The sequence below is a fragment of the Pongo abelii genome, chromosome 2, assembly GCF_028885655.2.
Source record: "Pongo abelii isolate AG06213 chromosome 2, NHGRI_mPonAbe1-v2.0_pri, whole genome shotgun sequence".
Lineage (NCBI taxonomy): Eukaryota > Metazoa > Chordata > Mammalia > Primates > Hominidae > Pongo > Pongo abelii.
In genome coordinates, this window is record NC_085928.1 from 164,895,991 (window position 1) to 164,912,373 (window position 16,383).

Below are 16,383 nucleotides of genomic sequence, written 5' to 3' on the forward strand. Positions count from 1 at the left end.
GAAGTCAGGTAGCCTGATGCCTCCAGCTTTGTTCTTTTGGCTTAGGATTGTCTTGGCAATGAGGGCTCTTTTTTGGTTCCATATGAACTTTAAAGTAGTTTTTTCCAATTCTGTGAAGAAAGTCATTGGTAGCTTGATGGGGATGGCATTGAATCTGTAAATTACCTTAGGTAGTATGGCCATTTTCACGATATTGATTCTTCCTACCCATGAGCATGGAATGTTCTTCCATTTGTTTGGATCCTCTTTTATTTCATTGAGCAGTGGTTTATAGTTCTCCTTGAAGAGGTCCTTCATGTCCCTTGTAAGTTGGATTCCCAAGTATTTTATTCTCTTTGAAGCAATTGTGAATGGGAGTTCACTCATGATTTGGCTCTCTGTTTGTCTGTTATTGGTGTATAAGAATGCTTGTGATTTTTGTACATTGATTTTGTACATTGATAAGCTGAAATTGCTTATCAGCTTAAGGAGATTTTGGGCTGAGACAATGGGGTTTTCTAGATATACAATCATGTCATCTGCAAACAGGGACAATTTGATTTTCTCTTTTCCTAATTGAGTACCCTTTATTTCCTTCTCCTGCCTAATTGCCATGGCCAGAACTTCCAACACCATGTTGAATAGGAGTGGTGAGAGAGGGCATCCCTGTCTTGTGCCAGTTTTCAAAGGGAATGCTTCCAGTTTTTGCCCATTCAGTATGATATTGGCTGTGGGTTTGTCATAGGTAGCTCTTATTATTTTGAGATATGTCCCATCAATACCTAATTTATTGAGAGTTTTTAGCATGAAGTGTTGTTGAGTTTTGTCAAAGGCCTTTTCTGCATCTATTGAGATAATCATGTGGTTTTTGTCTTTGGTTCTGTTTATATGCTGGATTACATTTATTGATTTGCATATATTGAACCAGTCTTGCATCCCAGGGATGAAGCCCACTTGATCATGGTGGATAAGCTTTTTGATGTGCTGCTGGATTCGGTTTGCCAGTATTTTATTGAGGATTTTTGCATCAATGTTCATCAAGGATATTGGTCTAAAATTCTCTTTTTTGGTTGTGTCTCTGCCCGGCTTTGGTATCAGGATGATGCTGGCCTCATAAAGTAAGTTAGGGAGGATTCCCTCTTTTTCTATTGATTGGTATAGTTTCAGAAGGAATGGTACCAGTTCCTCCTTGTATCTCTGGTAGAATTCGGCTGTGACTCCATCTGGTCCTGGACTCTTTTTGGTTGGTAAGCTATTGATTATTGCCACAATTTCAGAGCCTGTTATTGGTCTATTCAGAGATTCCACTTCTTCCTGGTTTAGTCTTGGGAGAGTGTATGTGTCAAGGAATTTATCCATTTCTTCTAGATTTTCTAGTTTATTTGCGTAGAGGTGTTTGTAGTATTTTCTGATGGTAGTTTGTATTTCTGTGGGATCGGTGGTGATATCCCCTTTATCATTTTTTATTGCATCTATTTGATTCTTCTCTCTTTTTTTCTTTATTAGTCTTGCTATCAGTCTATCAATTTTGTTGATCCTTTCAAAAAACCAGCTCCTGGTTCATTAATTTTTTGAAGGGTTTTTTTGGTCTCTATTTCCTTCAGTTCTGTTCTGATTTTAGTTATTTCTTGCCTTCTGCTAGCTTTTGAATGTGTTTGCTCTTGCTTTTCTAGTTCTTTGAATTGTGATGTTAGGGTGTCAATTTTGGATCTTTCCTCCTTTCTCTTGTGGGCATTTAGTGCTAGAAATTTCCCTCTACACACTGCTTTGAATGTGTCCCAGAGATTCTGGTACATTGTGTCTTGGTTCTCGTTGGTTTCAAAGAACATCTTTATTTCTGCCTTCATTTCGTTATGTACCCAGTAGTCATTCAGGAGCAGGTTGTTCAGTTTCCATGTAGTTGAGTGATTTTGAGTGAGTTTCTTCATCCTGAGTTCTAGTTTGATTGTACTGTGGTCTGAGAGACAGTTTGTTATAATTTCTGTTCTTTTACGTTTACTGAGGAGAGCTTTACTTCCAACTATGTGGTCAATTTTGGAATAGGTGTGGTGTGGTGCTGAAAAAAATGTATATTTTGTTGATTTGGGGTGGAGAGTTCTGTAGATGTCTATTAGGTCCGCTTGGTGCAGAGCTGAGTTCAATTCCTGGGTATCCTTGTTAACTTTCTGTCTCATTGATCTGTCTAATGTTGACAGTGGGGTGTTAAAGTCTCCCATTATTATTGTGTGGGAGTCTAAGTCTCTTTGTAGGTCACTCAGGACTTGCTTTATGAATCTGGGTCCTCCTGTATTGGGTGCATATATATTTAGGACAGTTAGCTCTTCTTGTTGAATTGATCCCTTTACCATTATGTAATGGCCTTCTTTGTCTCTTTTGATCTTTGTTGGTTTAAAGTCTGTTTTATCAGAGACTAGGATTGCAACCCCTGCCTTTTTTTGTTTTCCCTTTGCTTGGTAGATCTTCCTCCATCCTTTTATTTTGAGCCTATGTGTGTTTCTGCACGTAAGATGGGTTTCCTGAATACAGCACACTGATGGGTCTTGAGTCTTTATCCAATTTGCCAGTCTGTGTCTTTTAATTGTAGCATTTAGTCCATTTACATTTAAAGTTAATATTGTTATGTGTGAATTTGATCCTGTCATTGTGATGTTAGCTTGTTATTTTGCTCATTAGTTGATGCAGTTTCTTCCTAGTCTCGATGGTCTTTACATTTTGGCATGATTTTGCAGTGGCTGGTACTGGTTGTTCCTTTCCATGTTTAGTGCTTCCTTCAGGAGCTCTTTTAGGGCAGGCCTGGTGGTGAAAAAATCTCTCAGCATTTGCTTGTCTGTAAAGTATTTTATTTCTCCTTCACTTATGAAGCTTAGTTTGGCAGGATATGAAATTCTGGGTTGAAAATTCTTTTCTTTAAGAATGTTGAATATTGGCCCCCACTCTCTTCTGGCTTGTAGAGTTTCTGCCGAGAGATCCGCTGTTAATCTGATGGGCTTCCCTTTGTGGGTAACCCGACCTTTCTCTCTGGCTGCCCTTAACATTTTTTCCTTCATTTCAACTTTGGTGAATCTGACAATTATGTGTCTTGGAGTTGCTCTTCTCGAGGAGTATCTTTGTGGTGTTCTCTGTATTTCCTGAATCTGAATGTTGGCCTGCCTTGCTAGATTGGGGAAGTTCTCCTGGATAATATCCTGCAGAGTGTTTTCCAACTTGGTTCCATTCTCCCTGTCACTTTCAGGTACACAAATCAGACGCAGATTTGGTCTTTTCACATAGTCCCATATTTCTTGGAGGCTTTGTTCGTTTCTTTTTATTCTTTTTTCTCTAAACTTCCCTTCTCGCTTCATTTCACTCATTTCATCTTCCATCACTGATACCCTTTCTTCCAGTTGGTCGCATCGGCTCCTGAGGCTTCTGCATTCTTCACGTAGTTCTCGAGCCTTGGCTTTCAGCTCCATCAGCTCCTTTAAGCACTTCTCTGTAATGGTTATTCTAGTTATACATTCTTCTAAAGTTTTTTCAAAGTTTTCAACTTCTTTGCCTTTGGTTTGAATTTCCTCCTGTAGCTCGGAGTAGTTTGATCGTCTGAAGCCTTCTTCTCTCAACTCTTCAAAGTCATTCTCCGTCCAGCTTTGTTCCATTGCTGGTGAGGAACTGCGTTCCTTTGGAGGAGGAGAGGCGCTCTGCTTTTTAGAGTTTCCAGTTTTTCTGCCCTGTTTTTTCCCCATCTTTGTGGTTTTAACTACTTTTGGTCTTTGATGATGGTGTTGTACAGATGGGTTTTTGGTGTGGATGTCAAGACTAAGCTGAATGCTTGAGGATGACCATCTGTAATCTCTGAGGTTCTCTTTTTGTGTAGCTTTCTCCTCTTTAGTAACCTGTTCTTGGTGTTCCTGAACTCTCAGCTCCTTATCCTCAACTCACGGGGTCCCCCCAGCTCTGACTGGTTTTCTCCTATGATATGGCCTGAAAACTCCCAGGACAATAAGCTCAGCAGTCATGGGAATCACTGAGAGTGAAGTTTAACATCTCTCAGGGGTCATTCTCCTTTTGCCTGATGTTCAGTGTTACGCAAACCACTGTTTTAAAGATTTTGTTCATCATTTAGTTGTTTCGGCAAGAAGTTAAATCCAGTCCCTATCACTCCATTTTGGCTGGAAGTGGAAGGCATTGGCACTCAATATTCCCATGGTGATTCTAATACACAGCCAGATTGAGAATCACTGCTATAAAATCCAGCCAAAGTTGGGATTGATAGTACTCCCATGGAGATCCTCACCTAGAGCAAGTACAGAATTGTTAATGATGAAGCAAATTACAATTGTGCAAATATTTTTTTACACTTTGAAAACATGTAAATTCTTAACATGTAATGCCTTGCCCCCCTGCTAGATTGCGAGCTCTCTAAGAGGGAGCAGGTACAAGCCTTTCCCATATCCCCAGCATCTTTACATAGTAGAGGTTCAGTAAGTCTATGTTGATGGTAAGTGGAAGAAATGAAATATATCTTCTGCTCATCTAGTTGGTCACCTTCCTTTGTATTAAATTGGAAATGACACATCTCAGAACGTTTATTATGAATTCCTTTTAAAAGTTTATTTAGTAGAGGAAAACTCATTTTTTTCAGTAGTGCGCATAAATCTTAAGAATTAAGAGGATTTTCTGACATTCAAATTACCTAAATATTTTCCTTCAAATGTACCTGAGGCTCAGTCCATTTTGTCCTGTTTTCAAAAGACCAGAATAGTTGCATTTTATTATCCTCAGACTCATTGGAGACTAGGCCTCTAAGGGATCTCAAGAGAATCCTTTGACTTGGCAAGAATCACTCGAACTTAGTCTGGTGAGTCTATTTTCCTAAGATAGCAGTAACTAAGCTAAATGTAGCAATTGCAGGCTTCCTTGGCAATTCATTTGTCCTGACTGGTCTTATTCATCAATTTATAAAACAACATTTAGATAAGTTTTTTCATCACTTATTTAGGTCATCCATTCATTCAATTGACATTTATTAATCACCTGACATGTGCCAGGCTCTTGTCATCTACTAATCAGTATCTTCTTCTTTTCAGAGCATTTGTAAATAAATTTGATTTGTCTTTCTAATCCATAAAATAGTTGTAGGCTACCATAACTAAATGTATTATTAGGTTGATTTTAACATAAAATGTTAATTACTTGGTGGCATGATCTTTTACATAGGTTTATATATAACCTTGGGAATTATTATTATTGTTTTTCTATTTTATCAACTGCCTAGGCCTATCAGAATTATATCAAAAAGAATGGTGAAGAAAAATTACTTCCTGGACTTGACCTAAATCACAAACAACTATTTTTCTTGAACTTTGCACAGGTATTGTGTCTTTCTTGATTGATAGATATGAAAACCATTTTGAGTTATAATTTCACAGTAAGTTAGATGTCACATTCTGAGTTCTCTTGTTTTACAGAGCATTTGACTTGATTCACTTTCATTGTTTATAATAGACTGTTGGATCACATTAATAATAAATAACTATGTTCCTGGTTACCTTTCATTGAACATTATTTGAAGAGCGAATGGTTGAGGAATGCAGAATTCCAATTTAATTTTTCTCCTTCCCCTCAACTTGCTCAAACAAATAATCCTTGATTGAACCTGAATACATGCTTTGCTTTTCCTATTCCTATCTGTAGGTGTGGTGTGGAACCTATAGGCCAGAGTATGCAGTTAACTCCATTAAAACAGATGTGCACAGTCCAGGCAATTTCAGGTACGTGGGTATGAACAACAATCAAGATGCTCTTATATTGGGTCCATTGCTTCCACATTTGGAATTTAGAGTTTTCTAACTCTGATTCTTTTACATTTGGAAATTCAGTGCTTTTTTTTTTTTTTTTTTGAGAGTCAAAGATAGGATCAAGAGAACACATCAGAGCATTCTACATAGCCTTGGCCACTCTCTTTCTTAGAATCTACAATAATTATAATTCCTTAGGATCTACGAGGCTCAGGGCTTGACCTATTCCAACAAAGATGTCGCCTCAGAACAGTGGCTCAATTTAAAGCTAGCACAAAGACATTTCTAAGAGGCTGTGAGTGATTTAGGCCCAGATCCAATGAGCTCCAAATTGCAAAGAAAAATTTCAACATAAAGGAAACTTTCTACTAATTAGAGGTTCTTCAATATGGAATAACATTATTCCCAAAGCTTCAGGAGAGAGTACATTGAAGCACAGCCCATCAAGGATGTGAGAGAAAAATGCTCTACAGAGTAGAAAACGGAGCTAGAAGAAGTTAAAGTTCTTCCCAAATTAGAAAATCAAAGAGAACAATGATTGAAGAGAGTCATTCCAACCAACATTTGAATGTTAAATCGTAGATCCTATGTATTTGTTTAAGAACTGAATTCCTAATGCTACCCCTTTCCCAAGTACTAGAACACTTAGTCACTTATTTGCTGATCAACAACACCTCTCAGGCAAGAAAGTTTAAAAAACAAACCTAAAAATTTTGTAGGGTAGTTGGAAAATGAAATTTGAGAACAGAAGAGAACTAATGGGCTAAATTTCAAAAGCTCTACATAAAATGAATGTAAGCATACTGCCCAGATCATTTACTCCTGGGAAAAAACACATTCAATTATGGAGAAAAACACATTTAATTATGAAGCAATAAAGTAGCTCATTTAAAAATTAAAGAATTTACTCAGCTTGCTAGTATCATCATTGTCATCATCATCATCATCATCATCATCTAGTATTTGCCTTACATTTCTTTCAATATTCATTCGCTCAATAACTGCTTACGGTATGCCTATTATCTCTGTAATCCAAGCTAAATTTAGTTCTGCTAAGATATTCAAATTAACTGCTTTATAGGTAATGAGCAACAAAAGTGACTGGATTAATTCCCATTGTGGTTTATTCAAAAAACTTTTAGTTTTAATTTTTTTAAAGTGGTGTTTTTCCTTACTAAAGTGAACTTAAGCTTTGAGGTAAGAAACACTTGAGTTCCAACCATGGCTTCACCATTTACTAGCTGTTAATGTAATCTCTGTACCTCAGTTTCTTGATATGTAAAATAAGGATTAAATTATCATGAGAGTTGCTAGAGGATTAACGTTAATAAAAATGAAGAGCCTATTTTGTGTGTGAGTGTTTGAAAGTCCATACTAGGATTATTTGTAGACAAGAGGTATGAACAGAAAAAGAATTCTTATGTATTTTGTAATAGTTCCCTATCAGTCAAGGGTTTTTTGGTGCTCATTTCTTATTTCTGCACATTTCAGAATGTTAGTAACTGATCAGTGATTAAGTAAAACGTAGATAAGTATATAACGTTTTCTAGCTGCAATTTTAAACTGAAAACAATATTTTGCTATAAATAAGTTAAATTATTTGTATCTTTAAGTTTTTATTGTTGTTCTGGTTCCAAAGATCCCTCATCGACTATTTTTCTTTCATAACAACAGAAGCGTGTGTGTATGTGTGTGTGTGTGTGAAGGGTAAATGGAATGGGTAAATGGAATGCCAACCTTTTGTCAAGGAAATTATTATTTTCTCTGGAGGTAAGGAGATTTTCTTGGCAAAAGGTTGAGCTTACATTTGGTTTTGGAAACAGGCCACTTCCTGGCTGTACAAAGTAAAACATATTTTTTTAAAAAACTTTAAAAACTAATAGATATCGAGTTGCTATTTAAGAATTGTGCTTGGTGACTATATAGAAATATTTCTGAATTAGAGAGAGATTTGTAACCTTATGTTTAAATAGCCATAGTATTAAAACAAAAGGCAAAATACACTTGATACAAAGCTGCATCTATAAAACCATATTTGCTATGTCTAACCTATTGTTGTTTTACTCTTCCTGACTAAAGCTTTATTTATGTACTTTAAAATAAACTTTAGAAGTTAAGGTATAAGAATCTAATTCTAAGGATAGCAGCTAGCATTTATAAGTTCATACAAACCACCATGCAACCTAATTTGTCAAGGGTTTGCCCTGCATATCTCCATAAACTAAAATATATGTCATAAAAACCTAGGTGAATTTCAGTAATATTATTGTAATACCTAGTATATCTACCATCCTCAGAGAATTAGACGTTGCGAATTAAGTTTTGATAGGTAAAGTTTGTCTCTTTTAAGTATTAACATTTTTATCTTAACCACTGGATTAAAATTTATCTATTAAAAACACATTTCTACCTTCCTGCCTTAAAACAATATCCTGAAAAAAAAAAGCCTAACCTTTTTTAAAATTTTGATGACACAGACTACTTTATGATTATTAGTTATGGTTTTACTGTTTACTAATTTAGTCTGTGGAGCTATTTATTCTTATACCAATTGTGATGCTTTTTGACTTATTTTGGGTTTTTATTAGGGTTTTTCTGTGTGTTTGTTTCTTTCCTCGTTTCCTTTCCTATTATTATATTGCCTGCCTTTAGTTCCCTAATTCCTCCATTTTGATTAGCTCAGAAAACATTTTGTTAAATTTAAATGGTATTTAAGCCAAAAACATTTTTCTTTTAATAGTCTAGAAATTGAATCTATAATTTAAATATTGACTTCATTTTGGAAATCCAGTTTTTGGTTAGCCATCTATAGTCATTTCAGGGAATGGTTATTATAATATTTATATGTAATCTATAAATGTTTCTAAAATTCTTTAGATGTAATTTTCTGTATAATATGTAAGGGTCTGATAATTTTGTAAAGCAAGTCCAAATAGACAAAATGATCTAGGTGCTTAGATTACTCAACATTATCTTCCAGTCAGGAAGAAAGGGCACTTTTAGAACTGACACCACTAGCAAAGCAAGAAATGTTTTTCACAGCTTAATTTCTAATATTTTGAAAGAATATTTTGTCTAGTGTTTTATATAGACATGTTCAACTACTATGGCTATTTTGTTCCTTCATAACTCTGTAATTTAGCATGCTAATAAGCCCTCTTTGAAATTCTTCTGTTTCTTCCATTTCCCTTCAATATTAGCATTGGTTCCTGATATTTTATAGATATCAGTATAGATTTTAGTGAATTTTGTAGAAATTCTGTTAGCCCCTCCAATCTTTAGCTGATAACTAGAAATCTATTACAGCATTTATTTCTTTATGACTGTATAGCAGAACATACACTCATCAATATGACTTTGCTTTGAAAGAATCATAAAAATTAGTTAATGATGAAGATTGGATACCTTATTCCTGAATGAAGCCAGTTAACTTTGTAGCCAAGTCATTCATTTACAAGAGTTAACAAAAGGTTGTCTGAGGACCCATTAATTGCAAACAGTAATTCAGAAGTCCAATTGTAGTAGGCAGGAATAGTCAGATAGGATATAAAGTCCATTCTTGGTCCCAATGCCAAATCTCTTAAATGTTTTTAATACAAGTAATTGTTTGCCAAGGGAATAAACATCAGCAGTACAATAAGTTGTTTTACATAATAAAGTAAAAATTTCAAGTAAATCACCTTAAGAAATCATTAATAAAACCTTTATTATCTTCTGTTATTAGAAACACAAGCACACAGTTTTGTAAAGCATGAAATTCATGTACATATCTTCTAATAACAGAAGATAATTCATGTAATGTGATCTCACTCTTAGAAAAAAGATGTTTTATTAATAATGTATTCACTTTTCAAAATAGATTATCTAGGCCTGGCACAGTCACTCACGCTTGTTAATTCCAGCACTTTGGGAGGCCAAGGAGGGAGGATCACTTGAGCTCAGGAGTTCGAGACAAGCTTGGGTGACATAGTGGGACCTCGTCTCTATTAAAAACAAAAAAATTACCCAGGCATGCTGGTACATGCCTGTGGTTCCAGCTACTTGGGAGGCTGAGGCAGGAGGATTGCTTGAACCCAGGAGGTCAAGGCTTCAGTGAACCATGATCGTGCCTCTACACTCCAGCCTGAGTGACAGAGCGAGACCCTGTCTCAGAAAAAATAGATGATCTATTCAAAAATTTGATGTCATAAACACCAAATGTTAACTAAGAAAGTAAGTGAAGCCCTAGTGTGTTGTTGACCTATTCAGGATCAAATTAAGTAGAGAGAGGATGGGCAGAATGGGCATGGACAGCTGAGTGCACACCAGGCTGAGTGTTTCTGCAGTGCCCACTCTCCGCAGTGTTATCTGAAGACTTTTCTTTCTTTTAGGTGTTTTTTGTTTGTTGTTTTAACTTAATTTTGAGATTTATAAATATAAACCCTAAAAATACTTTTTAAGAAAAATATAGAATTAAGTCGTGGGTTTGGACATTATTACCAAAGTACTTGTTCCCGTATGATTAAATCTAAGACAGAATCCTTTGGAAAAAATTAATAAAATAAAAACAAAAACGTGCAGCTCTTCCAGTCAGTGATGCTCATGGCTTACCCTGTCAACCAGGGAGCTTGCTCCCTAGTGTGAGGAATGCCCAGGATGACAGGATGACTGTCTTTAGCCAGTAGCTAGGCATCCTGAATTGGGAAGAAGGTTTCATTAATGAATCAAAGTTCCTCTCTAACATAAAGAATCCTTGAGTCCTGCAACCTGAAAGACTAAAGACCAATGCAAACATAAACAGTCACTTTTGACTACATTATAGAAGTGATTTTTTTTTGGCTTATGAACAATGGAAATTTGTTTCTCACAGTTCTGGAGACTGGAAGTCTAAGATCAGGGTGCCAGCATGATCAGGTTCTGGTGAGGGCCATCTTTTGGTTTGCAGACTGCAGACTTCTCCTTGTACTCTCACATGGTCCAAATAGTGAATTTGTTTTTCAATATTTCAGATGTAAGAAATGGACATTTGTTTTTTTAAATCAAATTAAGCCAAACTCTGAGCTCTTAGACCAAGCTAGGAGATGAGCCATTTACTTTCAGTGGTTTTTCAACGTACTCTTTCAGGGTTATTCAGGAATCTGAAATCATCACACAGGCATAGAAATCAGAGAATAGCCTCCATCTTCAGCCCACCATGGTCACTGCTGAGATCCCTACAGTCCAAATGCTCCAGCTGGAGTCAGTGGTTCCATTTCCTTCCAATGCTCATGAGCTTCAGAGCCTCCACTCTTCATGTCCAGGTTCTCCAACAACCACGCACCATACTATCAGAGGGCCTCTCAGGGCCTTGCTCAGGGCAGGAAGCATCTTCTTGTCATTCACACAACCTACCATTACTGGAACCTACCCCATTCTTGGGAAGCCCAATCATCTCCCTGACAAGTGGACTAACATATAAATTCCCCAGCTTCTGGCTCCACTTGACCTCAACCCTCCCACACCAGGAGATTATTTTTCATCTTTAAGACTCCTCTAGGAGTCCTAAAAAACAAACAACCAGAAAAGATTACATCCTCCATGAAAGATAGGGGAGTTGTGGTGGAGAGGGATAGAGAAGTTAGTTGATGCATTGATGGGTGACATATTAGAAAGTCAGACTTACAAAAAATCCATGTGGATCTCTCTTTTCTGGAATGAGGAAAGGGAAAGAAAATGCTTTCTTTCTCTTCCAGTTTGTCCATAATATCAAACAACAGAAACATTAAGTCGTGTTTTTCTTCCTAATGCCCTATTGCTTCTCTACAGGTAATCACTGTGACCAACCAGGTCACAGGTTAATTCATTCAGTATGTACTGAGTCTTGTGCTGGACTTTGGGGGTGCAGCAGTGAGCAAGACATACACAGTACAGCATCTTCTCTCAGCATCTGTGGGGGTTTGGTTCCAGGATCCCTGCAGATATCAAAATTTGTGGATGCTCAACTCCTTGATATAAATGGTGTAGTATTTGCGTATAACCTATACATCTTCTCCCTCCTATACTTTGTCACCTCTAGATTACTTATAATACCTAATACAATGTAAATGCTATGTAAATATTTGTTATACTGTATTCTTTAGGGATTAATGATAAGAAAAGTAAGTCCATACGTTCAGTACAGACAAAATATTTCCCCCACTTATGTTCAGCCACATTTGGTTGAATCCACAGATGTGGAACTCAAGGATACAAAGGCTGTATTTTGCCCTCATAGAAATTAGTCTAGTGGGTGTGTCAGGAAGTAAAAAAGGAGAACAAATCATTGTAAATGTGGTAAGTGCTTTGATAGGGATAGTCCCTGTGAGAGGAGTTAGTTTAGATGGCATTCAAAGAAGGGGGCCAAGGAGGGAATAGTTAAGCAACCTTAGGCATGAAGGCTAAGGAGTTAGCCATGTACTGGCTGGTGAGTAGCTTTCCAGGGAGTAGGGTCTGCAGGTAGCAGGAGGCCCTGAAGAGGCACAGGGTTTGGCTGGTTTGAGGAACTGAAGGTAGGTCAGCATAGTTTGAGCCTAAGGAGGAACAGGAAGAGAAATGTACCACGAGGAGGCTAGAGAGGAGACTGGAGCCATCAGGAGGACATTGGAGGCCATGGACAGGAGTTTAGATTTCCTTGAAGTCCATGGAAGGTTTGAAATCAGAGATTATGGAATCTGATTTAAATTTTACAGATCATTCTGACTGTGGTGTGGAGAATGGTTGGAGGAGAGAGAAGTCCTAAGATGTACACACAGTAGTACACCTGCCACGTAGGGAGAGTTCCATAAATCAAAATGGACTCACCTGTCATTTGTGCCTAGTCCTTCCACCACTCCAGTCCACTTGTCTCTGGGCCCCTCCTCCCAACCCAAGCAAGTGTGGTAGGCTGGCCTCAGCAGGAAGAGAAGGGAAGGAGGGGGTTCAGGGTTCAGGGTGGGTGTGAAAACATTACCTCTGCATCAATGTACTGACCCATCTCTCCCCTCAAACACTGCTAGGTGCAGATAGTGAGTTGGACTGTGTTGTTTTTGCCCACTGGGGTCAGAGATAAGAGAAAAATGGCATTTTTCCAGCCCTTTCCAGTTATTCAAGCTGAATCCAGCTTCTGATATTTAAGGAGCCCTTTTGGAAAAAAGGAAAATAATCTTCTATCAAAGCAACAAAATATATCTATTTAAAGTCTATTATATTTAAGTCATTATGTGAGCCCTTTCAAGACATAGCGAGAAATCATGATTATATTCTTTGACTAAACTCTTATTATAATACAACTCCAAATAACTGCATTTTCAAATGTGAATTATTCATGTTTTACAAACACATATAATGCTTATAAATTATTAACTCTCCATGACAACCTTAAGATGCATGTTCTATTGTGCAGAAACCAAGGCACAAAGAAGCTTCATAAGCAGGATTCAAGCCATGTAGTCTGTCTCCCAAATTGCTTTTAACTCCTGTTCTTTGTTACTTCTCCATTTAAAAATTCTGTTAATGAGAAGGCACTGACTCTGTACCAGGTTATTTTAAATTTTACTTTACTTAAGTTTAACTTTACATTCCAAATTCATTCACTTGACCTGCAGAAGGAAATGCTGCAGGGCTCCAGTGTGGTACGGACATGAGTATCAAATGCTGACGGTGACTTTTTTTGTTTGTTTCAAAGGATTATTGGGACTTTGCAGAACTCTGCAGAGTTTTCAGAAGCCTTTCACTGCCGCAAGAATTCATACATGAATCCAGAAAAGAAGTGCCGGGTTTGGTGATCTTCAAAAGAAGCAGTGCAGCCCTTGGCTAGACTTGCCAACACCACAGAAACGGGGAATTCTCTAATTGAAAGAAAACGGGCCTAGGGGTCACTGTACTGACTTGGGGGTGATTAACAGAGAGGGCACCATCACAATACAGATAACATTAGGTTGTTCTAGAAAGGGTGTGCAGAGAGGAACGGGGTCTAATGTCTATCAAGTCAATCACTTCTCACTGTGTACATAATGCTTAATTTCTAAAGATATTACTGTTTATTTCTGTTTCTCATATGGTCTACCAGTTTGCTGATGTCCCTAGAAAACAATGCAAAACCTTTGAGGTAGACCAGGATTTCTAATCAAAAGGGAAAAGAAGATGTTGAAGAATACAGTTAGGCACCAGAAGAACAGTAGGTGACACTATAGTTTAAAACACATTGCCTAACTACTAGTTTTTACTTTTATTTGCAACATTTACAGTCCTTCAAAATCCTTCCAAAGAATTCTTATACACATTGGGGCCTTGGAGCTTACATAGTTTTAAACTCATTTTTGCCATTCATCAGTTATTCGTTCTGTGATCATTTATTTTAAGCACTCTTAAAGCAAAAAATGAATGTCTAAAATTGTTTTTTGTTGTACCTGCTTTGACTGATGCTGAGATTCTTAAGGCTTCCTGCAATTTTCTAAGCAATTTCTTGCTTTATCTCTCAAAACTTGGTATTTTTAAGAGATTTATATAAATGTAAAAATAATAATTTTTATATTTAATTATTAACTACATTTATGAGTAACTATTATTATAGGTAATCAATGAATATTGAAGTTTCAGCTTAAAATAAACAGTTGTGAACCAAGATCTGTAAAGTGATATACAGATGAAAATTTGAGACTATTTAAACTTATAAATCATATTGATGAAAAGATTTAAGCACAAACTTTAAGGTAAAAATTGCCATTGGACAGTTGTCTAGAGATATATATACTTGTGGTTTTCAAATTGGACTTTCAAAATTAAATCTGTCCCTAAGAGTGTCTCTGATAAAGGGGCAAATCTGCACCTATGTAGCTCTGCGTCTCCTGTCTTTTCAGGTTTGTCATCAGATGGAAATATTTTGATAATAAATTGAAATTGTGAACTCATTGCTCCCTAAGACTGCGACAACTAACTTTAGAAGTGCATTTCTGAATAGAAATGGGAGGCCTCTGATGGACCTTCTAGAATTCTAAGTCACAAAGAGTTCTGGAAAAGAACTGTTTACTGCTTGATAGGAATTCATCTTTTGAGGCTTCTATTCCTCTCTTTTCCTGTTGTATTGAGTATTTTAGTTTATTACCTGATTAAGATTTTACAAAAGAGGAGCACTTCCAAAATTTTTATTTTTCCTAACAAAAGATGAAAACAGGGAATTTCTATCTAAATGATGAGTATTAGTTCCCTGTCTCTTGAAAAACGCCCATTTGCCTTTAAAAAAAAAAGTTACAGAAATACTATAACATATGTGCATAAATTGCATGAAGAATAAGCATACGGTTCAATAAACTTAACTTTAACTGAACAATGGCCCTGTAGCCAGCACCTGTAAGAAACAGAGCAGTACTAGCACTCTAAAAGCACCTCCTTGTCACTTTATTTCTCCCAGAACAACGACTATCCTGACTTCTAATATCATTCACTAGCTTTGCCTGGTTTTGTCTTTTATGTAGATAGAATCAATCAGTATGTATTCTTTTGTGCCTGGCTTCTTTCTCTCAGCCTTACATTTGTGAGGTTCCTCTGTATTGTGCTGATTGTGGATCTCTCATTCTCATTGCAGAATAATGTTCTATTGTGGGACTTATTACAATTTGTTCATCCTATTGTTGATGGGCACTTGAGAACTCTCCAGTTTGGCGCTATTACAAATAGTGCAACTATGAATGTACAGCATGCTACCATCTTACTTGAGCCTTTAATGGACTTATTTCTTCAAGTCCTTCCAAAAATTATTATAAGCATTGAAATTATAGTTTCAGGCCAACTGTGGATACCCTTACCCTTTCCTCCTTTATCACAACCACCATTACAAGTATACTTATATCTATATTTCCTTAAAATACATTTAAAACTTACCTAAGTGACATTTGTAGTTGGAGTAATAGGAGCTTCCAGCTCTAATAAAACAGCTATCTCTAACTTATTTTATTTCCATCATGTCAGAGCAGGTGAAGAGCCAGAAGTGAAGAGTGACTAGTACAAATTATAAAAAGCCACTAGACTCTTCACTGTTAGCTTTTTAAAACATTAGGCTCCCATCCCTATGGAGGAACAATTCTCCAGTGCCTGGATCCCCTCTATCTATAAATATAAGATTTTCTGGGCCTAAAGGATAGAGCAAAGTCAAAAATAGCAATACCTCCCTATCCCTCACACATCCAGACATCATGAATTTTACATGGTACTCTTGTTGAGTTCTATAGAGCCTTCTGATGCCTCTAAAGCACTACCGATTCTTTGGAGTCGTCACATCAGATAAGACATATCTCTAATCCCATCCATAAATCCAGTTCTACTATGGCTGAGTTCTGGTCAAAGAAAGAAAGTTTAGAAGCTGAGACACAAAGGGTTGGGAGCTGATGAAACTAAACTCACAAATGACGGTAGGAAGAAGCTCTCGACAATACCTGTTGGCAAGGAGTCTGCCTCCATGCTACAGTGTTCGAGTGGATTGTAGGTGCAAGGTGGAAAGGATGCTGTCTGGAGAAAAGAGTCCTTGTTCCAGCACTATTCTTCCACTCCTGACAGGGTGACCTTGGGTATTTGCAATATTCTCTTGGGCCTCTGCTTCTCTCACCTAAAAAAAGAGAATTAGATTATATTGGTGGTTCTCAGCAAGAGAACGGGT

General features: G+C 36.9%; 1 protein-coding gene across 1 annotated transcript in view; it reads left to right on the top strand.

Annotated features, from left to right (window-relative positions):
• The window catches only part of MME (membrane metalloendopeptidase), a gene marked incomplete at its 5' end in the record, with an annotated part of 102,187 nt that extends 87,210 nt beyond the window's left edge, over window positions 1-14,977 (top strand). The window contains 3 exon segments of the mRNA NM_001133276.1: window positions 5,234-5,329; window positions 5,653-5,729; window positions 13,417-14,977. Coding sequence (NP_001126748.1) covers window positions 5,234-5,329; window positions 5,653-5,729; window positions 13,417-13,516 — 273 coding nt within the window. The 3' untranslated portion in view covers window positions 13,517-14,977.
• Window positions 14,978-16,383: the final 1,406 nt, after the last annotated feature.